General features: G+C 45.2%; 1 protein-coding gene and 1 long non-coding RNA gene across 7 annotated transcripts in view; one reads left to right on the top strand and one right to left on the bottom strand.

Annotated features, from left to right (window-relative positions):
- CORO2B (coronin 2B) overlaps nucleotides 1-27,525 on the bottom strand; it is a 216,133-nt gene that overhangs the window by 21,660 nt on the left and 166,948 nt on the right. For all 5 annotated transcript variants that reach the window (XM_053594716.1, XM_053594719.1, XM_053594720.1 and 2 more), the window contains exon 3: nucleotides 4,866-4,982. In XM_053594716.1, coding sequence (XP_053450691.1) covers nucleotides 4,866-4,982 — 117 coding nt within the window. The remainder of the gene's footprint in view (nucleotides 1-4,865; nucleotides 4,983-27,525) is intronic.
- Nucleotides 507-27,525, top strand: LOC128588094 (uncharacterized). Of its 2 annotated transcripts, XR_008380713.1 has the most exons (5): nucleotides 507-595; nucleotides 1,078-1,399; nucleotides 20,991-23,710; nucleotides 25,187-25,725; nucleotides 26,073-27,525. It is a non-coding gene; the product is annotated as an uncharacterized LOC128588094 (long non-coding RNA). The 2 variants fall into 2 exon arrangements; XR_008380712.1 differs by having other exon boundaries at nucleotides 25,187-27,525.

Here is a 27,525-nt window from a genome sequence, read left to right as displayed (position 1 = left end):
AGGTTTGCTGTGAGGACCCAGCCAGGTCACTGCCTCTCAGGGCTGCCTTCTTGCCACCTCTAAAGAGTGCATTGCTTCCTGACAGCTCCAAGAGGCACTGGCTCCTAGGCTTGTGTGTGTGTGTGTGTGTGGGTGCTGGAGGCAGGGTGGTGGGCGGCTTCCAGTGGGGCTCACAGCTCCTCAGGGAGGAGCCCCATCTCTCTGGGGCAAGGAGGGTGGGTGCTGGGTGGAGGAGCTTGACTGGAAGGCAAAGGAAAGATGCTGAGCTGGGCCCACAGCAAGAGAGCCTGCCTCCCTCCCTCTCTCCCTCTCCTTGAGATGTCAGAAACCTCTCCCTTTCTCTGCTGCTGCTGCTGGTGCTGGCTGCCGCCCTGGAGAAGGGCTGGGAGCAGGAGGCTTGGAAACCGATAGCGCCCTTCCCTGCCGCCTGCCAGCCGCCCTCCCTAGCTGCGCAGAAGCTATAAAAAGCACAGCCCTTCAACAATAGGTGACATCACCCAGTGGCGGAAAGAACTGGATTCTGCCAGATGCCAGGGAGAATTATGGCCCCCTCACTCCCTCCCTCAGGACTGAAGCCCCTCGGGAAGGGGCGTGGGTATGTTCCACTGGCTCTCTGAGGGGATGGAGGCGAGACTTCAGACCCCTCCTCATGCCTTGGGGGAGGGGACTGGGAGGCAGATTCAGTGGGACAAGGATCACTTCAGATTTTGGGAATGAGGACATGGGGAAGGAGCAGGGACCTGGGGGCTCCCTAAATCCCACCGTGTCCTCTGACTGTTCTGAGAGATGAGCAGAGGGCAGTGGGGGCAGGGGCAGAGGCCAGAGCGGCTGTGCCCTCTTCACATGTGGCACAGTGCCTGGCCCAGTAGCTCTGCCCACTGACATCCCAGCCCTGGTCCCCCAGACCATGTTTGATATCCCGGAATGAGGCGACGGAGGGTGTCTCAGAGGCCTGTGCCTCAAGGCACTTTGATAGAGGCAGGAAAGCTGGTCAGAGAGGAAGCAGTGCCGACAGGCCTCCTGGTCCACCTCTTGGGAGCCTCAGTCTCTGTTTCCTTTATACCCCACTCCACCCAGGCCCATGAGGATGCCTGTGCCATGCAAGCCCTGGGCCCTGCACGGAGGAGACCTGTGATGCCAATACTGAGTGGTAGATGGATCTGAAACATCATCATGGTTGATCATCATCACCAGCTCATCATGGCTCTGCGCTTCAGTTTCCTCCCTTGCAAAACCAGAGCTGCTGGCAGGAGGCTGAGAGTGCTGGCTGGGAAACCCCGTACAGGGGCCCAGTGCACCCTGCTCCAGGAGGGGGCCGGCTCCAGCCTCAGGGGCCTGTCTGTTGGCTTCAATGCTGGGATCCTTGGCCTGAGGCAGGAAAGGGGCGGACACCTGACAGGTAAGATGGGGCTCTGAGCCTGCTTGTGGGGCAGCTGGCCTGGCAGCCGGAGCAAGGGCTTAGTTCCTCTCTGATCCAGAGACTTAATCTGCTTGTCTCTGGATCAGTGGCCCAGGCCAGCCCCTCCCTTCCTGTGCCCCGAACCACACTGCCCGCCTCCCTCCCTCTTCTGCAGAACTGCATCCAGCCAGCCAGCCCGCCCACATCTGCCATAAAGCTGGCTGTGACCCCTCCATCCTCAGTGCTGCCTCCCAGATCCCCTGGGCATGGAGTGTCCCCCACCCCCACCACTTTCCAGGGGTCCCAGCTTATGCTCAGCTGGTTTGAGAAGCATAGGTCTCCCTTCAAAGTTCAGCCACCCACCCTGTGTCGCAGGCCTTCTCTTTCTGATCCCAACAGCCCCTGCAGCCTCCCCTCCTGCCTACTTCCACTGACCACCCAGCCACAGCAGACGACTTTCATTTTTCCAAGAACACAAGACAGGGACATTCCCTCCAGACCCCTGCCTGTACAAGTCTCTCCCAGGGAATCCTTTTTAAACCCCTTTTTCTTATCTGTCAAAGTCCTGCCTCTCCAGCATCTAGCCTCCCTAACCCTCTCTTCCCCTTCCTGCATGTTGGCCCAAATTAATCCCTCTGTGTGCATAAGCCCTTTGTTTGGCCTTTGGTGAACACAGTGACCTTGCTCTGCATTGCCTTTCAGTCAGTGTGGTGGGCCCTGCCTCTCTACCGGGGGTGTTTCAGAACAGGGCTGAGATTAGCAGGCTCTGATGGATGCTGGCTGCAGTGCAGGGCAGACTCTCCTTCATCCTCACCACCAGTGCACAAGGGAAAAGTCACTACTTTTACTGTTTCAGAGATGGGCGAAGCCAAGACTGGAAGTGGTAAAGTGACACTCCCTCAGCCACCCAGCTGGCAAAGGGGAAGCTGAGATTCCATCCCAGGCTGGGAGGCAGGAGGGTGCCGCCAGGCACACGGGGGTCTCTCAGTTCTGTGTGCAAAAGTAACATGAGTCACTTGGCTCGTGGGGCTGGGGCTGCAGGCTTTTGTTTTTCTCAAACACACACCATGGATGTTTTGCTTATCAACTGGGATCCTGGGGCATAAGGCACCTATCAGGTGAAATAAGAGGCTGGCCTGGGATGGGGCAGGTCTGTCTCTCTCCCTGATCCAGGCAGAAAAAAACTGTGACTTAAAGAGGAGCCAGGGTGGCTGGCAATTCCAAGAGCCCCAGCCCAACTAGTCCCTGCCCACATCACAGGATACTGCTCCTCTCTGACCCAGCAGGGCCCTTGGAGACACTTGAAACACCAGGAGGGGCCCAGAGCATCCAGCATTGACTGTGATGATGAAACCTGGTGAAGCAGGAAGCACGTGGGCTTTGCACTCAGCAGCCCCAGATGAAACCTTCATCCTCTGTGTCCTGGATGTGTGGCCTATCTCTTAACCCGCAGTTAAGGGGCAGCAGTGCCTGCCTCACAGGGTGGCCATGAGGTCTCCGTGTATGTAAAGTGCCCAGCCCAGAGTGGGTGGGGAGCTCCAAAAAAGGCAGCACTGAGTTTCGGGGGTGTCTGCTCCCTGTTGGCTGGTGACAGTCACTCAACACCTCAGCGGGCTGGGATGGAGCCAGCTGGAGTCACTGCACTCCTTCTTGGGCTCCCTGCATCCAGGGCAGAAGGATGGGTAGTGCCCCACCTGCCCTCTCTTCCACCAAGCCGAGGCCTCTTGCGTCCACCACTGGGTACCTCAGCCCCACTCCCACTCATATGCCTCCTTCCCAGCTCAGGAAGCAACTAGTGAGCACTTTGTCCCCCCTTTATGTCCCTGCTCCCTCACCTTTTCTGGGTGCCATCCCCTGGTGCTCTTCCTTCTGCAGCTCTGGTCTGCTTGTGTCCTGACCCTGACCGCCGTCCCCACTGTGGTGCAGGGGCTGCTGGGAAAGTCACCAAACCCGATGGAGGCTCTTGCTCTCTCTGCTCACATGGGCCCTGCTCTCGCTGCTGCTGTTCTCAGGAGTCCTCTCCAGCTGACTTTGGGCTTTAGCCATCAGGAGCTGGCCGCTCCACCCTTCTGAGCCCCTCCTTGCTACTCGAGGGGATGTTCCAGCTGACCTTACCCCAAACTTCATGAACTAATAGAGACTGTTCACTGCAAATCTTTTTTTTTGGAGAACTGATTAGTTGGACTACGCTCATTCACTATTCATTCGTTTATGTTTCCATTCATCCATCTGTCCATCAACCCATCATTCAGTCATCTATTGAGTCATACTTCCTATCATTTATTCGTCTATTTATCATCCATACCATTAATCAATTTCTCTATCCATCAATGTAGTCATCCATCCATCCATCCATCCTATCCAATACCTGCTAAGTATTTATTAGGTACCAGGCCCTGTGCTGGATGCTTGGAGTTCACGGCCAAATAGGCCATAGTCTCTCTTCTTAGCAGCTCACAGTCCAGTCTAAGAAGACAGGGAGACATGAGCTCTGAAGTTCTTTCAAGTTCCTATATCCTGAAAGTCCGACTTGTCCCCAGGATATGACAGTAGGGACTAGATATGTGCTGTGTCCTGATTAAAAGGCTGATCCTCCTTCACCTGGGTATTCCAGGGCCCTCCTTACCAGCTCAGCTGAGCCTCTGAAGTCCCCCTTCTCCCAAGCTGGTATGCTGGTTCTACTCAAGGGCACTGTGGGGAATAGTATGGGACCCCTCTCCAGAAACCTAGAGGCAACTGCTAGTGCCTCTGACCCTACCTCCACCTGTGAAAGCCAGTAAAGCCTGAGTAAAACCAGAAAGCAGCCTCAAATTTCTCTCCCCCACCCCAAATTGCCTCTTCCCCCTTCCCCTCCCATCTCCGTTTCCCCATCTGCTCTCTCTGGCTTCTCCCTGCTCTCTCTTCCTTATTTCCCTTCTCCTATTTCTTCTCTCTTCACATCAAATGGTAGAACACATAGAGTTCAAATTTCAGGTCACCAGTATGGGTCCTTGGACAAGTCACAACAATTCTCTCAGCCAAATGTCCTTCCCTAGAAACCAATAGTGGACAAACCAGATGATACATTTACCAAGCCCAGCCTGCAAAGATCAAGAGCTCTTTCCCTCACGCTCGCCAGTCTCCTCCCTTCCGCCCCCTCCCTCCTTGTCAATACTCTTCCTCTTGCCCTTCTCCTTTTGAGATCACAGACGAGTGCTGAATCATACACTTAAGTTTTACATTCCGATTCTCACCTAGAAAATCAACACCTCCAAACTCAATCACACTAAAGGCACAGAACTGTCGAATACTCTATGGGTCTGTACCCTCCGTCCTTTCCTAGCTCCCTTCTTCCCCATCCCGGGGAGCTGGAAGGATGACAAAGAGGCCAGAGAAGAGAGGCAAAGAGAGGAGGAGGGGGAACCTAAGGGAGATCTCCAGGAGGAAGCGGGGAGGAGCCTGGGGCCCAGCCTCCTGGGGAGCTCACCGATGTGTCCTCTGAGCATGAGGCAATGATGTTGTCAATGAAGGGGTTCCATTTGATGTCCAGCACATTGCCCTGGTGACCACAGACCTTGGGGTAGTTGGGCTCAATCCTGCCTGTCTGCAGAGAAGAAAGAGAGAAAGAGAGAAAATGGCATTAGTCTGATGGCTCTGGTGTGGCCCTGAAAAGAGATCCTTTTCTCTGGGTTTCTCAACTGAACTTTGGGTCTCTGCTGGGCCAAATCAGGCTGAGCCAAATGGTGTCATGGCCACACAGCAGAGTGGTGGGGCAGGGCCACTGCTGCTCCATACACACCTCTGTGCACACTACAAAAAGGCTCCTTTCCTCATACAAAGACATTTAAATTTCCTGTCACTACCCACAGGAATGATCAAAGCCCGGGGGCCAGCAGCCCCAGCAACACACACGCAGGCCCACATTGTCACCTATTTGCACGGTGGACACTGGAGCACATCTGCTTTCCTTGGTGCCCACATTTACCCACTGCCCCGGGGGAGGTAACAGTCATATTTGGATCAGGAAAAGGCTCTTTCCTCCTGCTCTGGGAATGAGCACAGAGGCCTGACTCTCCAGGTCCACTTATACACTCAAATGAGTTATTCTATGCGAATGAGCACCCTTGTGCAGTGTGTAACCTGAGCAACTCTATACATTGCCCTGTGGTTGAAAGCATAGTATTTGAGGGCTGGGCATGGTGGTTCATGCCTGTAATCCTAACACTCTGGGAGGCCAAGGTGGTGGATTGCTTGAGCTCATGAGTTCGAGACCAGCCTGAGCTGGAGCAAGAGCCCCTTTTCTAAAAAAAGAAATAGCTGGGGGTTGTGGCAGGCATTTGTAATCCTGAAGGCAACAAAGTGATTCTGTCTCAGGAAAAAAAAAAAGCATAATCTTTGGAGTCACATGGGCCTGTGTTTGAGTTAAAGCTCTACCACTTTTTAGCTATGTGGCCTTAGGAAAATCAATGAACTTCTGAGCTTTGGTTTCCTCATTTCTAAAATGAGAATAGTAACATGTACTTTTTGTTGTGAAAGCTAAATGAACCAACATGCTTAGCAAAGTGCTTGGTGTAGAGCTTCCCATCCTATGATATCAGATATCATTGTATAGTTTAGAAGACACTTCCTCCAGGAAGTCTCCCCTGGTCCCTTGTGGGTTAAGAACTCCTCCTCTGTGCTCTCACAGCATGCTGTGTGTCCCTCTATTTTGCATAATAATACAACCACATCTGATTTGAAGTCTTTTTTAAAATTTTCTCTGAGCAACAGAAGTCCTCCTTGTCTCTGAATCCCCAGCCCCTTATAGGGCTAGTATACAGCAGGTGCTCAGTCCATGGCATTGGGGAGGAAAAAAAGTCCATGAAAGGATGGAACAAGAGATGTGTGTGGATGTTGGAAGAGCTGTTCTGTGTTTAGTGGCTACAAAGGTGAGAAGGAAGGGGGTGGGGGAGTTGTAGGCAAAAGCTGTGCCTCCATCCCTCAGGTCTATTCAGTACCAGTTTTGGGGAAGAGTTTGAAGGAAATAAGGCAAGAAGCTTTTTCCAGTCCTGCCCATCTACTAGAAGTGGCAGGTGGTCAGAAAAGTGGCAGGTCCATTAGGCAAGCCCGACCCCTCTCCCCTGTAGCTCCTCATAGTGAAGAAGAGAACCAGTGCTGGCCCAGCTCCTGCTGCATGTGCCTGATACTTCCCAGGGAAATGAAGCAAGAGTTACTTCAGAGCATGTGTCCTGCATAACCTCTCCCCCACCACTTTCTGCCTGCACCTTTCTCAGCTCATTTCCAGATTGTTTGATCATTGGTGACACAGCAGTGGCAGGAGGATGGGTAGAGAAAAAACAGGCCTGGTGGTATGGAAGGTAAGAAATGAGGCAGAGAAAAAGAGAGAAAAAGCCCTCAGAGATTGGTGTGGTATGTTGTGGGAAAATACCCATACGGTACTCCCGAGACACAGCACACTATAGGAAAATAGAGACTAGAGGGAAAGGATTTGGACAGTGTTGCCATCAGTTATGAATGGACTCCCCTTCATCATTCTATGAGTGGTGCAATTAGGTTTGGAATATCTTTTTCATTTGCTTTTGGGCTGTTAGATGATGATTTTTTAAATGAGACTGTAAGCAGAGACTGAGCCACATCGACCCTGGGATTTATTAGGGTTACACATTACCTTTAACACTCACAACAACCCTATTAATTAGGTAGGAGGCTATTAAGGCCCAGAGAGATTAAGCAATTTGCCCAAGGTCAACAGGCTAAAAGCAAGGTTGGGATTCCTAGATAGGTGTGATTCTCAAAGTGTGATTTTGGAGCCCACTGCTCATTTTTGGCCAGTTTCCTCTTCTACCTCAGGTTTTTCCATGGGAGACCAGTCCTGCAGTGTCTGCTTCCACAGCTTGCTTAACTCTGTGACAAAGCCATTCCTTACATCCAAATGCTGCATTTAAGTGTGCCCTGAGCAGACCTGTCTGCATTAAGCTTTTGGCACCCAGCCTGGCCCAAACAAATGTGAGGGGCACTGAACTGGTCAGGAGGTAGCCATAACAGGATCTTCTAGCTAGCAGCCTATGGGTGATACACTGGCTGGACAGGTTAAGTAACATCACAGATCCTATTCAGAATAGGGAGGGAATCTATGCAGAGTAGGGAGTGGACAAAGCCCTAGACCAGAGAAGGGAACAAGCCTTTTTAAAGCACAAAATGACGCTGATGTAAGTGAACTTCCAGGTGGGCCTCTCCATACACAATGGATGCATTCCCCAATGGAGCGGGTAAATGTGATTGTCATGACTGAATCACATTGCTCTGGAGTTGTGCAGTACACAACCCACTTTGCTGTACACAGCAGCCCTGAAAGCAAGGACCCCCTTTCAACCCAGTAGCTCTGATTTTCCTGTTTTATAAAGTGGAGCTCTATCTAAAATTTTGTTTGAAAGATAAGTTCCACTACTATAAAAAAAGAAGTTTGAAAACCACTTTTCTTTAGAGAAATCAAGTGAATTTTAAAAAGGGAATTATTAGCCCAACATGGTAGTTCATGCCTGTGATCCCAGCACTTTGGGAGGCTGAGGTGGGAGCATCACTTGAGGCCAAGAGTTCAAGGTTGCAGGGAGCTATGATTACGCTACTGCACACTAACACAGGCAAAAGAGTGAGACCCTGCCTCAAGAAAACAAAACTATGAATAAACACATGTATATGTAAAAAATAAAATAAAAAAATAAAATGTTCCCAGAATCCAGCCAATCCTCCCCAAATATACTACTATGAGGGTCCATAGTCAGAAACTATGATTATTAGCAAGAGCTGTTACTGAATTCTCTTCATGTTCATTAGGCCCCAAGTGCCTCTTCTATAAAATCAATGAGTGTGATATGATTAAAACATTGGTTATTGACAAGAGGCAATTTTAAGCCTTCATAGGAGATATTTGGCAATTTCTGGTAATATCTTTTTTTGTCCATGTTGGGGAAAAATTAGTGGATAGAGGCTAGATATGCTGTTAAACCTCCTACAATGTGATAGCAGATGTCACATCCCTTTCAAGATCTGCCAACGGATTCCCATCTCAATCTGAGTAAAAACCCATGTCTTTGAGGTTCATTGCCCAAAATGCCTCATAATACCCAGTCTCTTGCTTCTCTGCTCTCATCCCTCGTCTGGTAGGTCACTTCTCCGTTTTTTCTAGCCGTAGTGAACTCCTTAGAATGTGTCAGACTAGTTGACTATCATGGCCTCAGCACTTGCTCATCTCTCTGTTTGTAAGATGCTTTGAACAGATACCATTTCTTTATATGACTTGCCTGCTCACTTTTTTTAGAGTCTGCTCAATATTGACTTATTCCAAGGCTTTATCTTACCACAATTTATAAAATGTCATTCTTGGGCCAGGCGTGGTGGCTCTCTCCTGTAATCCTAGCATTCTGGGAGGCCAAGCAGGTGAACTGCTTGAGCTCAGGAGTTCCAGACCAGCCTGAGCAAAAGTGAGACCCTCATCTCTACTAAAAATGAAAAACTGAGGCAAGAGGATTGCTTGAACCCAAGAGTTTGAGGTTGCAGTGAGATGCCACTGTACTCTACCAAGGGTAACAAAGCGAAATTCTTTCTCAAAAAATAAATAAATACATAAATAAAAAATACATAAAATAAAATGTCATTTCCCAAGGCCAGACTCATAAATTTATAGCTGGCTTCCCCTGTTGTCTTTCTCTGTTTTTATTTTTTTGAAACTCCTTAATCTATGCACTTTAAAAAAATTTAATTTCCACCTCTATAAAATAAGTTTCATGAAGTTAGGGACAGTTTTCTTTTTACCTATCTTTATAAATTTCTTGAATGTTTAGAAGAATGTCTGTAGTGTGTTCAATAAATATTTCTTATATGAAAGAATACATAGCATGATTGAAAATTCATGGGTAAAGGGCGGCACCTGTGGCTCAAGGAGTAGGGCGCCGGTCCCATATGCCGGAGGTGGCGGGTTCAAACCCAGCCCCAGACAAAAAAACCACACACACATACACAAAAAGAAAATTCACGGGTAAAAAACAAAAGAAAGAGAATTCATGGGTATTTATCTCTTAAATTAGCCTTATATTAAACTTTGCTTATATTAAACTTTTAACTTGAATGGAGGTAATAAAACATATCAATTTGAAAAAAAATATGAACAAAGGCAATTTTTGACTCCAGAAAAAAATGTGTATAAGAAAGCTAATGCAATGATCATACATAATGATTTACGTACAGTAGTCACTTGGCTTTAATAATGTAAAACCTAAATATTTACATGTTTATTTACACAAGAATTGAGCTATGATGTACTGTGAGAAGGGAGGTAGAGAAAGTATGTGTGTGTTTATAGCAAGAAGGGAGACAGAGCTAGAAAAAAGCTAGAGTCCTTTTTTCCATAACAGGAACTCAGTAAGAATTGTCCAAAAAAGACATTGTAGTAAAAGCATGTAATGGAGAAATATAGGGGTAAGTGTAAAAAAATAAATAAATAACAGCTAAAAGCAAGCCATGTAGCTATCTTTAAGGAGCAGAAAATGGGATGTGTGTAGCAAGATGGGACAGAGATTCAGGTTATAGGTAGTGATGGGCTGGTAAATGCTTAACAACTGGGTCTCCAGGGAACAAAGGCCCTGAATTGTAGTTTACCAATTTTGCTGGCTTAATTATTCCCACCATTGCTAATTTTAGGTTAAAGAGGTGATGTCACCAAATAGAGAGTTAGAAGAGATTCTCAGTAGCACACCATTATATAACATGAACATTTCCACTATACAAATGTAATAGACATAAGTAAACCTCAAGAACACACATAGTAGTAAAATAATTAGGAAGTAATCAATTTTTAATATTCAGTACCTTTGTTTTACTATAATTTAATTCTAAGTTATGCAACTTAATTTTTAATAATGACTGTGCTTAACAATCAGCTTGCAAAACTCCTAAAAATTTAATAGGCTCTCACGAGCCAGTACAAGCTGACTGTAGCATATCACTTGTCGTACTATAGATCTTGTCATAGTGTTAGCCTTTCTGAACTTTGCGCATTCATTACTTTGATATACATAAGTATGAAAGAACAAAGGAAACACCCATGCCAGATGTTCTAAAGAAAGCTTATTCTAAAATTTTAAAAAATGTGAACAATTCTGTCCCCCATAAATGCCTCTGTTGTACAATTTCCTGTTTCTTTATAAAGGGTATGACTCAAGACCAAACCCAGACCTGCCTGTCTGCAAAGCCTAGCCTCACAGTACTGCTTTCTCATATTTAATATGAATATACCACTGCTTATACTAACCCTTATAGCTATCATTAATATAATTATAACTATATAATCAAATTTACATTGATTTACAAATATAATCAGTTTTAATCCTCATAACAACCCCATTTTACGGCTGAGAAAATAGAGGTGTAGAGAGTTTCTAAGGAGTCAAACTTTTTCAATGTTACATAACTTTATTTATTTGTTTATTTGTTTTGAGACAGAGTCTCACTATGTTGCCCTCAGTAGAATGCCAGGGCATCACAGCTCACAGCAACCTCAGACTGTTGAGCATAAGTGATTCTCTTTCTCCAGCCTCCCAAGAAGCTGGGACTATAGGTGCCTGCCACAACGCCCGGCTATTTTCCTGTTGCAGTTGTTATTATTGCTTAGCAGACCCAGGCTGGGCTCAAACCCACCAGCCTCAGTGCATGTGGCTGGCACCATAAACACTGTGGTATGGGCGCTGAGCCTATTTATTTATTTTTTGAGACAGAGTCTCACTCTGTTTTCCTAGGCTACGGTGCCATGGTGTTAGCCTAGCTCATGGCATTGTCCAGCTAATTTTTTTCTATTTTTTTTTTTAGTAGAGACAGGGTCTGGCTCTTGGTCAGGCTGGTCTTGAACTACTAACCTCAAGGGATCCACCCATCTCAGCTTCCCAGAGTGCTAGGATTATAGGCATGAGACACTGCATCTAGCAGTTATATAAATTTAGAATAACTGTTTCAATGGTCCATTCACTGAATCGTCCCAATGCTAGAGTTCTCAGGGGGACCAACGATCTAACTTCCCATTTGAACCCTGAATCTCATAGTGCTGCAGCCTTAACAGAGTGGAGGCAGAGAAGCGTATGACTTAGAGTCCTGCTACATTAATATAATCCTTAGGAGATCTTCACACTGTTGGTGTGAGCCTTATCCTGGAGGGCTCGAAGAACAAACCCAGACCCTCCTTTGCTGAGACAGACCTTCAATGTCAAGTGTTGAATGGCAGCTGTTGCATCCCCTGAGTTTTCTGAAGGAGGAGCCTGGTGCTGATTGTTTCTCAAATCTCAAATGCACCCTGTCTGCCAATCAACACTGTTAGGTGGGCCCAGGACCCAGGACCTCTGCTCCAGGGTGAGAAAGTAAGTATGTCTAATTTTCTGGAGGTCCACTGGACAGAATCTCCACAAAACTTTTAAATGGTACATGGCCTTTGACCAGTAATTCCACATTGGGAATTTGCCCTCAGGAAAATCAACGAACACTAGGACATTTACTCTTGCATTATTTAAAATAGGAACAGCAATGGAGCATTGCCAAAATGGAACATCATGAGGTCATTTACAATCATATTTTCAAATAATACTTAGTGGCATGAAAATTGCTAATGATCCAACACTTAGTAAAACAGAATCAAGTTATATAAAGGTTGAGTATCCCTTATCTAAAATGCTTAGGGCTAGATTTGGGATTCTTTCCAAATTTTGGAATATTTATGTTACACTTAATGGTTGAGCATCCCAAATTCAAAAATCCAAAATCCAAAATGCTCCAATGAGCATTTTCTTGGTGCTCAAAAGTTTCATATTTTGAAGCATTTAGAATTTTGAACTTTTATATTTGGGATGCCCAACCTGTATATATAAAATGATTGCTATTAAAAATATATATACTCTGTAAGAAAATAAATCAAAGTGTTAATAGTGGCAACCTCTGGATAGTTTGGTGTTATTAGTGACTTCTGATTCTTCTATAATGAATATATAACATTTTAATCAAAAGATGTATTCTTCCAAAACACACATATCACGTAGCCTTGATTGAAAAATACTCCTTTCTGGTTTCAGACAAACAGTTCTGAATGACATGAGATAAAGATTGATGTCTACCGGACTTACGGGTTTCAAAAACTTTTGTGGAATATAAATGTGTTTGTTAATAGAAGTTTCTCTATTCTCTTATTGCCACATAAATGGTTGTTGTTTGTTTTTTTGGGGGGGGGATTTCTATCTTTGAATGTATCCCCCAAAGTTCATGTCCTAAAAACTTAATCCCAAATGAACAGTGTTGGCATGTGGGGCCTCATGATTAAGTCATGGGGACTATCTCTCATGGATGAATTAATGCCCTTATCTCAGGAGTGGGTAGTTATTATTGAGAATGGGTTTGTTACAAAAGTGAGTTTAGCCCTGTCTTGTTCTTGCTGTCTTGCCCTCCTTCCCTCTGGCAAGGAATGACACAGTATGAAGATCATCACCAGATGCCAGCATCATGCTCTTGGACTTCCCAGCCTCCATGGCCATAACAGCACAAAACAGAATATGACTAGAGAAAATGAATCTTTGAAATTAAATAAAAGTATATAATTAATTGAAAGTGGGCAAGGCAGACCAAGATGATGGATTAGAGACATTTCTGCAATCAGTGAGATAGGAGACAGAGGATTTCAACCACTTCTGGCTGGGGGAAACCTACCCAGAAACATCTCTCCAGGGGCACAGTGAAGTAGTAGGAGACTCCAGGAGCCAGTGAGGAGGTACAGAGCCGAGGAGGACCAGCACAGAAGGCGAGTGCCTAGGTATGGGCAGAGGTTGGCTGGAGGGCCTCATGTGGAGGACTGGAGGTGGGAAAGGGCTGTCGTGCAGTTTTTGTTTTTGGACCAGACTGCTCCCTGGACTGTCTTGGAGGGGTTTGGACAAGCAAGAGAACTTGAGCATCATTAGGCAGCTGAGATGAAGTGCTGGGCAGAGTGAGGCTCCCATCAGCTTGGTATAGGCAGGCTGCCATTATGGGAAAGCCATGTGGGATAAATAGTCCCTGGAGTCCTAGTGTACGGCCTGCTCTGATGTGCCTGCTGAGCTCAGGCAGTCATCTTTGGGGTGAGTTGAGCACCCCTCGTCAGGGGAAAACCACTTTGTTATCGGGGGACACTGAAAGGTCAAGATGTGCCACCTGAAAGATATGGTGAGAGCTTTGGGATCTTAATCCAGTGGGGACTGAGTGCTGGTGAAGTGACCAGGCCCTGATGGGGGGCAAGTAGGTCAGGAGAACAGGTCCCAGTTTCCTCTGAAATTGGAGAGTGTTTCTGGCCCCCAATATTATACAGGGAAAACAGCATGTGTGTTCTCCATCTCCTAACACCACAGCACCACCTGGTGTCCAGGCAATATATTGCAATTTGTGTGTGTGTGTGTGTGTGTGTGTGTGTGTACACTCACATATATAGTTTTCGCTCCTTTTTTTGCTTTTGCTCACATTTCTTTCCTTAGTTTTTCTTTTTCTTGTTTCTGTTGTTGTTTTGTGTTTGGTTTGGTTTGGGTGTATTTTTATTTTTTCATTTTTACTTTCTTCAATAGCAAGGTTATGGTTGCTCTATTTTGGTTATGGTTTTTCAGCCCATTTTGTTTTTTATTTCTTTTCTGTTTTTCTCCTTTCCTCTCACCTTTGGTAGAGACTTTTCTACTTTTTTCAATCTTATTCACATAAATTTCTCATACAACAACTAAGATATCCCTTATTATTCCTTTAATTTATATAATTGTATTTTAACTGTTTATTATTTTGTTTTCTTTGCTGTGATGGCTGGGGGTTATGTCATTGGTCTGGCTTAAGGAGGCCTTGAGCTTATAGTCTAAGGTGTCCTTCTAGCTTTGGCCTGCAGAAAGACAGTATTGGTAGATCTCCACTGTGACATACTCCTGATTTTTCTCTATATTTGGCAGAGGTAGAGTCTTGTTTTTGTCCACACTGGTAAGGAGATCCTGACCTTGAAGGATCTACCCAGCCTCATCCCCCAAAGTCCTGGAGTTGTGTGTGTGGGTACAAGCACCCTATCAAACACCACCATTTCTCTTCTTTCTCTATTTCTGTCCTTCTTCTTTTCTTTTCTTCAACTCTTTCCTTTCACTGCTCTTTTCTTTTCTTTACCTTTTTCTTTCCTTTCTCCCTTCTTGATCTTTACCTTGTCTTACTTCTGTCTTATAATATCTAAAGGCCAGTTTAACACCTAAGCTCAGAGACAAGGTAATTTAAAATGAAGGAGGCAGTGAGACGAGTAGGGGAAGGAAGTGAGCAAGAAGAAAACATACACGAAGAGGAATCAGCAGAAAAATTCTGGAAATATGAAAACCCAGAACAGAGCAACCCCTACAAGGTGTCATGAGATAGCCACTGCAGAGAATTCCACCTATAAATATTTAATGTAAATGACAGAAAATTTAAAATATGGATGGCAAAGGCAATAAAGGAAATTGATGAGAAAGTGGAAAAAGAGATCAAAAAAATGGATGAAAGATATGAAGAATATAGAAAGGCTATGGTGGAACTTAAGGAATTGAAGGAGTCAGTAAGGGAACTTAAAGATAACAAGTTAGACCATGGAGAATTAAGAATCTCAGAACTTGAGGATAAAGCTCTTGAGCTAACCCAGGTAGTTAAGGAAGAAAATAAGAAAGAGAAAACAGAACAGTTGCTCAGAGAATTATGGGATGTCACGAAGTGTCCAAACATATAAATTAATGGGATCACTCAAGGGGAAGAAGAATGACCCAAAGGAATGGAGACTGTACTGGAGAATATCATAAATGAAAATTTCTCGTTTCACTGAAGATTCCAAAAGACTCCTTATAGAGGGATATTGAACCCTGGGTCATTGCTACACGAATACAGCATCTCCAAGACACATTGTAATGAACCTGTCCAAAGTCATGATGAAAGAGAAAATTCTGTAAGTAGCCAGCTTACAGCCAATTCTGTAAGCACCAATTGATCAACAGAGTCAGATCCATCAGGATGACAGTGGACTTTTCAGTAGAAACTTTCCAAGCCAGAAGAGAATGGTCATCTATTTTTAACTTTCTTTTTTTTTTTTTTTTGAGATAGAGTCTCAAGCTGTCACCCTGGGTAGAGTGCTGTGGCATCACAGCTCACAGCAACCTCAAACTCTTGGGCTTAAGCAATTCTCTTGCCTCAGCCTCCCAAGTAGCTGGGACTACAGGTGCCTGTCACAATGTCTGGCTATTTTTTGTTGTTGTTGTTGCAGTTGTCATTGTTGCTTAGCAGGCCTAGGTCGGATTCGAACCCGCCACCCTAGGTGTATGTGGTTGGCGCCCTGCCAACTGAGCTACGGACGCCACCACCTTTAACCTTTTTAAACAAAACAATTTTCAGCCAAGAATTCTGTATCTTGTCAAACAAAGCTTCAAAATTGATAGACAAATCAAATATTTTACTGACATGCAAACACTGAGGAAATTCACCAGAACAAGACCAGCTCTACAGGAAATACTTAGACCTATTCTCCACAATGAACATCACAATGGAACACCAGCAAAATAAATAACCAGAAACTAAAGGATAAAACCTAGCTTCCACAATGATGCAAAGGACAAAAATAACCAATGGACTTTCACAAAATAAGATGAATAAAACTCCACCATACTTATCAGTTCTCTCAATTAATGTAAATGGCTTGAATTACACACTGAAGAGGTACAGGCTGGCCTATTGGATAAAAATGTGCAAGCCATCTCTATGATATCTCCAGGAAACACATCTGATCTTGAAGGACAAAACAAGACTCAAGGTGAAGGGTTGGATAATAATATTTCAGGCAAATGTAAAGCAGAAAAAAGGAGGGGTAACAGTCCTATTTTCAGATACAAGGGGGTTTAAAGCAACTAAAGGTAAGAAAGATAAACATGGTCATGTCATACTGGTCAAGGGAACAATACAACAAGAGGACATTTCAATTCTAAATATTTACACACACAACTTAAATGCTCTCAGACTTATGAAACAGACCTGAAATGGTCTGAGCAGCATGATATCCTATAACACCATAATATCTAGGGACTTTAACACCCCTCTGACAGAATCAGACAGTTACTCTAAACAGAAACCAAGCAAAAAAACAAGGAATATCACCAATATCATCCTAAAGCTAAGGAATATACGTTCTTCTCATCAGCCCATGGAACATACTCCAAAATAGAGCATATCCTAGGATATAAATCAAACCTCAACAAAATTAAAAGAATTGAGATTACACTACGTTTCTTCTCAGACAATAAGCCAATGAAGGTGGAACTCAACTCCAACAAAAATTTTCACCCTTACACAAAGGCAGGGAAATTAAACAATCTTACATTGAATGATAGTTGGGTCAAGGAAGAGATAAAGGAAGAAATTATTAAAATCCTTGAACATAACAACAATGAAGTTATAAGGTACCAAAACCTGTGAGATACTACAAAAGCAGTCCTAAGAGGGAAATTTGTTACATTAGATGCCCACATCTGAAAAACTGAAAGAGAGCACATCAATTGAAGATTGAAGATTCAATTGAAGACTGAATCATCTCAAGGAAATGGAAAAGGAAGACCAATCTAATCCCAAACCTAGCAGAAGAAAAGAAATAACCAAAACTAAATCAAAAATAAATGAAATTGAAAACAAAAGAATTCAGAAAATTAATGAAACAAGTTGGTTCTTTGAAAAGATAAATAAAATTGACAAACATTTGGCCAGATTAACTAGAAACAAAAAAGTAAAATCTCTGATATCCTCAATCAGAAAAGAAAAAGGGGAAATAACAACTGATACTACAGAGATACAAGGGATCATCTCTGACTACTACAAAAAACTCTATGTCCAGAAATTTGATAATATGGAGGAAATGGACCAATACCTGGAATCATACTATCTCCCTGGACTTAATCAGGAAGAAATAGATCTCTTGAACAGACCAATATCAAGCACTGAGATTGAAGAATCAATAAAAATTCTTCCAACAAAAATAGCACTGGACTGGATGGCCTCACACCAGAATTCTATTACACCTTCAAGGATAAGCTTGTGACTATGCTGCAGAACCTATTCTAAAACACTGAGAAGGAAGGAACCTTCCCCAACACTTTCTATCAAGCAAACATCACCCAGATACCAAAACCAATAAAGGACCCAAGTAAAAAGGAGAACTACAGACTAATTTCACTAATGAGTATTGATGCAAAAATAATCAACAATCTTATCTAATCAATAATCTTGATTAGATAAGATAGATTGCAGCTACACATTAAAAAAATTATACATCATGAGCAAGTAGGCTTCATCCCAAGGATACAAGGCTGGTCTAACATATGCAAATCGATAAATGTAATTCACCATATCAATAGAAGCAAAAACAAAGACCATGTGATCCTCTTAATAGATGCAGAAAAAGCATTTGATAAAACTCAGCATCTCAGCATACATTTCTAACAAGAATACTTAAGAATACAGGCATAGGTGGCACATTTCTTAAACTGATTGAAGCCATCTATAACAAACTCATAGCTAATATCATACTGAATGGAGTAAAACTGAAAGCTTTTCCACTTAAAACTGGAACCAGACAAGGATATCTTCTATTTCCATTACTATTCAACATAGTTCTGGAAGTTCTAGCCAATGCCATCAGGCAAGAGAAGGCTATAAGGGACATCCAAATGAGGGTAGAGGAGGTCAAACTCTTGCTCTTTGCCAATAATATGATCTTATAATTAGAGAACCCCAGAGACTAATCCACAAGACTCCTGGAAGAGATCAAGAAATACAGCAATGCCTCTGTGTATAAAATCAATGTGCACAAATTAGTAGCCTTTCTATATGCCAATAACAGCCAAGTCAAGAAGCTAATCAAAGACACAATTCCCTTCACAGTAGTTTCAAAGAACAAGAAATGTCAAATGATGCCCCATGAATATATCAATGTACACAGCTATGATTTAATAAAAAAATAAATAAATAATAAAAATAAAAAAAGAAAAAGAAATGTCCAGGAATATAACAAAAGAGGTGAAGGACCTCTACAAAGAGAATTATGAAACTGTAAGAAAAGAAATAGCTGAAGACATTAACAAATGGAAGAACATACCATGCTCTTGGCTGGGAAGAATTAAAATTGTTAAAATGTCTATACTGCCCAAAGCAATCTACAGATTCAATGCAAGCTCCATTAAAATACCAATATGATAATTAGAAGAACTGGAAAAAATGCTTCTTCATTTATTATGGAGCCAGAAGAAAACCCATATAGCCAAGGCAATTCTGTTTTTTTTTTTTTTTTTTTTTTTGTCCCCAAGGCAATTCTTAGTAATAAAAACAAAGCTGGAGGCATCACTCTACCAGACTTTAGGTTATATTACAAGTCCACAGTGATCAAAACAGCCTGGTATTGGCACAAAAACAGAGACATAGACATATGAAACAGAATAGAAAACCAAAAGATGAAACCAGTTTGTTATAGCCACCTTATCTTTGATAAACCAAACAAAAGTATAGACTAGGGAAAAGAATCCCTATTCTTTATATGGTGCTGGGAGAACTGGATAACCACATGTAAAAGACTGAAACTGGACCTGCACCTCCCACCACATACAAAAATTGACTCAGATGGATAAAAGATTTAAATCTAAGACATGAAACAATAAAAGTCCTAGAAGAAAGTGTGGGAAAACTCTTGAGGATCTTGGCCTGGGGAAAGATTTTATGAAGAAGACCTCCATGGCAATTGCAACAACAAAAATAAATACATGGAACTTAATTAAACCAAAAAGCTTCTGCGCAGCTAGGACATAACAATTAAAGCAAATAGACAACCTTCAGAATGGGAAAAGATATTTGCATGTTACGAATCTGACAAAGGGTTGATAACTGGAATCTACAGAGAACTCAAATTAATCAAGAAAAAGAGCAAACAATCCCATCTATCACTGGGCAAGAGACATGAACAAAACCTTCTCTGAGGAAGACGGACGAATGGCTAACAAACATATGAAAAAATGCTCATTGTCCTTAATCATCAGAGAAATGTAAGTCAAAACCACCCTGAGATATCACCTAATGTCCCAAAGTTGTAGAAGCTGGCACAGATGTGAAGACAGGGGAACACTTTTACACTGTTGGTGGGTCTGCAAACTAATACATCCTCTTTGGAAATAAGTATAGAGAATCCTTAAAGAATTCAAATTAGACCTCCCATTTGATCCTGCAATCCCATTGCTAGGCATGTACCCAGAAGAAAAAAAATCCTTTTATCATAAGGACATTTGCACTAGATTGTTTAGCGTAGTTCAATTTACAATCGCCAAGATGTGGAAATAACCTAAATGCCTATCAACCCAGGAATGGATTAACAAACTATGGTACATGCATACCATGGAATACTATTGAACCATAAAAAAGACAAAGATTTTATACCTTTTGTATTAACCTGGATGGAGTTGAAACACATTCTTCTTAGTAAAGTATCACAAGAACAAAAAAAAAGCAAATATCCAATGTACTCAATACTAATATGAAGCCAGTAAATGATGTAATACATGCCCACATAAGAGAAAAAACTCAATTTGATTCAAGTTGGGGAGAGGGGAATTAGGAAGTGGGGAGAGGAGAGGATGGGAGGGGATTGGTGCGCTCCCATTTAACAGACACAACGTAAGGGTACTGGCACATCTTTTGGGTGCAGGACAAATCTAACATATGCAAATAGTGTTACCTGGTTGTGTGTACGCTCACATTAACCTGAAATAAAAAAATTAAAAAATAAAGCATTAAATGCTGTGTTCTAGGTAGCAGCTTTAAACTAAGGTACCTCTTGTTGCCAAGAATTAATTGACGAATCAGTGATTGACAAGAATCAGTTTTATCATTATCCCCGATTTCACAGTTACATGTTTTAGTATTTACATATTAGAAAAGGCCTTTGAGTTACTCTTTAATGTACTAACACCTAGCACAGGACCTGTGTATAGTAGGTACTTAAGTACTCAGGAAGTATTTTTTGAATAAACGTTTGCACTGCTTAATAAAATAAAATTATTTACCTTAAAAAAAATTGAAAGTGGGTTTCAGGGTGGTTGATGCACACGCGTAGAGCATGTGTGTGATGTGCACACAGGAAGTATGGCCAGGCCTCCCTTGAAAGGCTGGCCATGCGGTGAGTCAGTGGGCACAGCTCACTGAGCAGGATGCCCAGAGGAGTGGTGGGGGCTCTGGACCCCCATCCAGGCTTTATCTGAACTCAGTGAACTGATGGGGGAATGAGATAATTTCAAAACAACCTGCACTGCAGCTTTAGTTCCTAGAATCTCCCATCACTGCTAGGCTGAATTTTGTACACAAAAGCAAAACGTCTTCTTACCTGGAGAATCAGCTTAGCAAGGCAGAAAGAACAGACTGAGCAGCAGCTAGGGTTTCCATGCCCAGTTCTGGCACTCACTGGCTCAGTGACCTTGAACATAACTCCTGGCCGTTTTGGGCTTCCCAGATTTCCAGACCCCACTCTAACACCCTTTCTGCTTCTTTGCAGCTGCCCTTTGCACTATGCAAAGCAAGGCATGTGTGCAACCAGAGTGCCTCCCTTCCAGCATCCCAGGACAGAAGGTAGGAAGTTACATCAAGTCCACGTTGGAAAGATGGGGATGGCAATACGAATATCCATGAAAAAGACAAGGATGAAGGTGGCACCTGTGTCTCAAGGAGTTTGGCGCCAGCCCCATATACCGGGTTGGCGGGTTCAAGCCTGGTCCTGGACAAAACTGCAAAAAAAAAAAAAAAAAGAAAAAAGAAAAGGTAATGATGATAAGAAAAGACTATGGATGAATGTTTGCAAAGTGGTAGGCCTTGTGTTAAGCAATTTATATACACTTTTAAAAAATTGATCTTCGTAATACGCTGTTAAGTTTTATTAGTTCCCTATAACCCTCTGGTAACAGTCCATTTATGGATGCCCCAGGCATCTCAGACCATCCCATTAGGTTGCCTGTGGTCTCTGCAGCTCTCTCCTATGGTTGGAAGTTAGTATTAAATGAGATGAGAGTCACCGTAAAAAGGAGCCACAGTCCCTCTCCCCACAGTCCTGGGCAAAGGCCAGGCTCCCTGTGTTTGTGGCTTCATCCTCACTCACTCTTACACAGCCCTCAACACATGTATAGACATTTGTTCAATTAATATTCCCAGGGAAGGGGCTTGACAAGTGAGGTGGTACCACCTGGCCTTAACAGAGCCAGAACGAGTTCGTGCAGCTTCAGAACCCTGGGTACCCCTGGGAATTAGAGGGCATCTCATGTTCCTAAATGTCATCCTTCATCCAAAGTGCCCGCTGCTCCTACCCCAGGGTGTTCCGTGTCTCTATTTAGTAATGACTGTCCCCAACACACACACACACCCCTCCGCAGGCAAGTTTCTCTCCCATGGCAATTTCTGCCCAGGGCCTCCAACTCTGTCCTTTCTCTCCCTCCATCCCAGTCAAAACTTCCTTGTCTCATGTCCCATACTTCAGGACCCTGCTCTCTTTAGCCATTAATCCAGTGACAGCCTTCTAAGGATGACACCGAGGTATAACAGCTTAGTCCATTTCTCCTTGCAGGTCATCTATGTGTATTTTGTTTTTTGAGACAAGGTTTCACTCTGTGCCCTGGGTAGAGTGCAGAGGTGTCATCATAGCTCACAGCAACCTCACACTTCTGGGCTCAAGTGATCCTCTTGCCTCAGCCTCTCAAGTAGCTAGGACTACAGGCACCCGCTATAATGCCCAGGAGTATTTTTATTAGAGACAGGGTCTCACTCTTGCTCAGGCTGTTCTGAGCTCCAGGGATCCTCCTGGGCTCCAGGGATCCTCCTGCTTTGGACTCCCAAAGTGCTAGGATTACATGTGTAACCCACCACGCCTAGCCATACACATTGACAGGAACCTTTCAGAGAAAGGTGCTTGGCCCCAGAGTGAACTCTCCTGGGGGTTTCAGACTCTCAGGAAGATGTCCGGGACATCTATTTTGGGTTGGGGGCATTATTCATTCTAGAGCTGGCAGGATTGCTCTGCAGGACTTCTGAAATGGGCCCAGTGCTTTATCTCCTTGCCTCATCCCTTCTCTCTTCAACCATTGCCTAATTTTCCTACAGTACAGCTCTGCTAACATAATCGTCTTGCTCCAAAATCTCCAATGGCTCCCTACTATCTAGGGAAAACTCTATCCAGGCATCAGAGCTGTTGTAGCCCTGTGTGATCCTGTTTTGCTCCTTTCCCTCACCCACTGCCCCTGCCACACAGAGCTACTCACACCCCCTCCAGGGCTCCTTCTACTCAGGATACCTTTGGCTCCAGCTCATCCCTGCCAGCAGGCTGTGCACACCGTGAAGACAGTGGTCTTAACAGAGGTTTCACACAGTGCCTGGTTCACAGCAACCCCTCGAGATGGGTAGACAGGTGGGTGAATGGCTGTCACCCAACTTCCCACCCCTGAACCTTTGCACATGCCACCACCACCCTACCCCCCACCGCAGCCCAGACTCCTCCCTTTTAGCCTCAGCACCCAGGAAACACTCATTCTGTGAATATGCAGACACTTCCTCCCTTCTCCATGCTGGGAGATAACTCTGGATCCTGCTCTGTTGATCTTGGAAAATTCTGGACCTGGGACCGAGCTTCAGGGTTATATTCAGAGTCAAATTACGTGAGACAGGTTGTGAAAGTTCTAGAGTTCACCCAGTGAGAGAGAATTCAGAGTGAACCTCAGAAGGCCACCTCACTTCACAACTTCCTGTTCTGATTTTCCCCTCATTCTTTTATTTTTGTGTTTGTCAAGATGGAAAAGGGTTTTCTGGTTTCAACAGCTGAAATGCCTAGTGTGTATGTGTGAGGGTTCCGGTGGTTTCGTCTGGGGAAGAGCAGTAAGGAATCCTGTTTCTCCTGTGTCTCAGCTCTTGGAGTCATGACCTGTCTCCCAGGCTCCTGTGTGCTGGGTCCTGGGCAGTGCTCGTTCACAGATCCTAGCAGAGGGGATAAGAAGCTCCCTGAGCCTGGGCTGGGAAGATGCTGTGACAGAGGGGAAGAATGTGAGTGTTGGAGAGGGGGCTGCCTGGGTCTCGCTCCCTCCTCCCACTCTCCCTGCCCCTCTCCGCAGACCTCGGAGCTCATGCTTGTTCCTGCCATGTCCTGATTACAAGCACTTATTATAAAACCCTGGCTGCAACACAGAAAGAAGATAAGAAAACCCCAAACCTGCTGTGCCTGGAGACCCTGCAGGGAAGGTGAGGGGATGGGGTTTTCTGAAGGGCTGTCCTGGGAGGGAGGTTTGGGTCTCTGCCCCTGACTGCTCATAGTCTATCAGGGCAGAAAGAGGAAAAGGCAGACTCCTGCAGTTCAGGGATGGGGTGGGGGGGCTGTGGTGTGATGTGGGAACAGAGGGGAGGATGGGAGCACAGAGCAGAAGCAAGCACTGGAGACCTGGAAATCGGGAGCGTCTCCCTCAAGGAGGTGAACACCACCAGGGAGCAGGGGAGGGGAGGGCATGGGGGGATGCTGAACACAGAAGGACCAGCACCTGCAAAAGCCAGGGTCAACTTGGAAAAGCAAAACAAGTAGAGACAAGGCCACAGTGGAAGGCCCAGATCAGACCATTCAGGAAGTTGCTGGCCCCATGTAGGAGCCTACGGTCCCAGGCACGGATCAGGAGACCTGAATGAATAAATACCCCACAGAAAGGGAAAGAGGTGACTTGCTTTACTGGATACCAGCCACTTTCTACCTGGGGCCCAGTCTTCTAATCCACACCTTGAGACATATTAGGTAATTTTCCACATTTCTCTGGTTTTGACACCATGGAACACACCACTGGGAGAAGGAGACTGGCTTTGTTTGACCCATGGTTAAAGCAAAAAGTTGGCACCACATGCTGTAGAGCTCAGAGGAGGAGGTGGAGTTCTCAGTGGGACTAAGTAGCTGGGAAAAGAATTTCACCCCTTAGTATTCAAGGGATTTGTTGGAAACAAAAGAGTGGAGGGGGTGGGGTGGGGGGTGGAGCCCTGTGGGTCTGCCCAGAGGTTGCTCTGGGAGGTTACTTAGATCAACAGGAAACCCAGTAGGGACTGCCAAACCGGATTTCTGGAAGAAAGGGGTGGGGAAAAGTGGCCGCAGCTCCAGCAAGCCAGCTGTGCCTGGGACTGTCCCCCTCATATAGTTAATGCAGGGAAATGAACTGCAGAAGGACCCAGAAGTGCCAGGCAGTCACAACAGTGAGGATTGTGCTATGCTGGGGGAACACAGGAGCCACGGGAGGGAAGGCAGGGTTCCCTACCCCAGGAGCACAGCCCTGAGAGGGGGATTGCTAAAGCAATGCCCTCCTTCAGGCTAAAGCCCTCGTGCCCTATGTCATCAACCACTGACTTACCCAGACCTTTCCTGGGCTCTGAGTCTTTCCATAGGAGTACACTAACATGTTGTATGGCATTCCATCACACTGCTGATGCTTTCACAAGCATCCCTGTCAGCCCCATTCTACACAGGTGAATGCTAAGGCTCAGACAAGTTACAGAGTCGGTTTGAAATCACTGACCAGGAAGCTCACCCTAGATGCTCAATTCCAGATCTGTCTTTCCACTGCACCTGGCAAGGCTCAAAGACACATTTCAATGAGAGAGGGGTCATTGGAACCCACCTGTTCTCAGACAGAATAGATGTCTCAGGTTGAGACATCTGAGCTTAAATGTCTTTTCCTCATTTCGCAGGTGAGACACCTAAGGCTGAGAGCCAGTGACTACCTTGTCCAAGGTCATGCAACAACACAGAGGGAGTGGCACTGGGACCAGGACCTGCCTGGGACTTTGAGGCCACCCTGCCTTCCTTGGAAACAGAACAGGCTCTGCAGGAAGGGAGTTGAGGCAGGTGTGCCCTGAGATGGTAAAACTCCTGTTTCCTGACACTGGGATCTCCAATGTCATGGGGTAAGAGGGATGTCTGCAGAGGGAAGGTGAGCCTCCCAACACCCCAGCCCCACCATATGTCCCAGTGTCCCACAGTGGGGAATGGGGGGTACACAAAAAATCTGTAACTGTTGGAAGTGTGAAAGGAGTGGCAAGGAATACGTGACAGCATCCACACAAATCGTGGGAAAAGTCTTCATTCTGTTTGTTTTACAGTGAGTGGGAAAGCTCATTTCAAGTTCAGGTGGAAAATCAAAGGAAAAGAAAGTGCTTAAACCATCTCAAAGCTGTCATCACTGGCACTGCTCTTTCCTCCCCCGCACAGAGCCATGTTCTCCAAGCAGGTGGGGACTGCACCAACATGGGAGTTGCTCTGGGGTCCTCAGCATCTTCCTGGTACTTGGCCCCAAATAGGCCTTCATCATCCTTCAGGCTTTAGCCAGAGCACAATGGCTCCCCCCAGAGTCCCTCCTGAGCACCAGGGCCCACTCCTGGGGGAATCCACCCTAAATGGAGATCCATTCACCCCAAGGGAGAAGTAGGCAGGAATGACTCCAAACAGGAGGAGCTCAGTCAAGGTCAAGAGCCAGAGCCCATGTCCACCCTCCACTTTTTAGTCCAAAGGCCTGGGATTCTGTTATACCAGGGGCCATCTCAACAGAGGACCCACTGGAGCTGCTCCTATTTTCAGGGCCCACTGTCAAGGATATAACAACTGCTCCTTCCATTTGCCATCTGGGCCAGGAAAAGAGGAGGAAAGGGGGTCTCTCCCACTTGACAGCCTTCCTGCAACACCCCAATTCTGCCTACTTCTCCTGCAGCAAGCATGGAAACTCAGTTAAGGCTGTTATTTTTGCCCAGCCCACCTGGGATTTGGGGAACTTTACTAAACCCCAAATTTTGCAGGGGAAGTGGCAATAGCTTGGGAGCTGGGGGACCTGGGTTTTCATCTCGCCTCTCCTGCTAAGTGTTCTTGGACAAGTCTCTGTCTCTCTAGGTCTCAGCTTCTCCCTTTGAAAATTAGAGACGCAGCTGAGGGGCAGAGAAGACACAATGGTGGTACCCCTGTGTCCCCCACCCCCATGGAGGTACCCCTATGTCCCCCGGAGCTGTTGTTGGGTCCCACCTGTGCCTGACAGACCTTCTCAGAGCAGTGTCTGGAGAGCCCAGCCAGTCCATCAGAGTGGACAGAGGAGATGAAGGCTGACTGTTGGCCTGGGGCCACACACTCACCTAGAGCTCTCATAGCTATAAACATCCTGAGCCCCTTGTTAAGCCTCTGGGACTCCCTGTACCTCTCTGTATTCAGAGAGGATTCCCAGAGGCCTCTGATAAATTAATCCTCAAAAATGCCTTCACGTCTGCTCCCTCCTCTCCAGGCCCAGATCCCACCACCCTCCTGAGGCACTCGAGCCATCTTCTAACTAGTGTCTTCTGGGAACCCCAGCATGAGATCAGCCTTCTATAGTTCTTGTTGTCATTGTGCAATTCCTCCAGAATCTTCCATGATGCATGTAGCTGTGTGTAGAAGTTTTTTGGTAGCTGGGCACCCAAGCCCCCTTCCTGACTCTCCCCCTAGAGGCTGCCCTGGTGGGATACAGTGTCCCACCTCCCGCCACGAGGGCTGAAGCAAGGACACCCCCTGCACAGGGTCCTGTGCTGCTCATGAAGGAGGCCTGTGACTGGCTTTGGATAAGCAGAATTCCTCCAGGGGACTCAGAGCCTGGATCCCCAAGGGCCATCTTGCTGCCGACTTGTGTTCTAAGTCTGATCCTCTACTGCCCCCAGTTTCAGCCCTTAAATCCGCCAATGCCCACAGAGAGGCCAGGTGGGTCATTTCTGTTGCCAGCAACCAGGAATCAGCTCCCTTAGCTCTCTCTGCTCTGTCTTTCCACATCAGCCTATTTGCTGGGCCTTTGAGGGGTCTGCACACCCTGTGCCCACCTCCACCTGCCCTCTAACTTTATCCTTCAGTTTGCTCACTCTTTGGGGGTCACACTTCTCAAATTGTCAAGAAACAGACCTAATTTTAAACATTTTATCTCAGGTCCTAATAAAATACTGAGATTTCCCCAAACCCCAATATTTTGATGACCACACTTTTCTAAGACTTCCTTTCTCACATCTGAAAAAAAAAAAAACCA

Source organism: Nycticebus coucang, chromosome 6 (genome assembly GCF_027406575.1).
Source record: "Nycticebus coucang isolate mNycCou1 chromosome 6, mNycCou1.pri, whole genome shotgun sequence".
NCBI lineage: Eukaryota > Metazoa > Chordata > Mammalia > Primates > Lorisidae > Nycticebus > Nycticebus coucang.
Note: the sequence above shows the minus strand (reverse complement) of the source record. Positions and strands in the feature narration are given on the sequence as shown.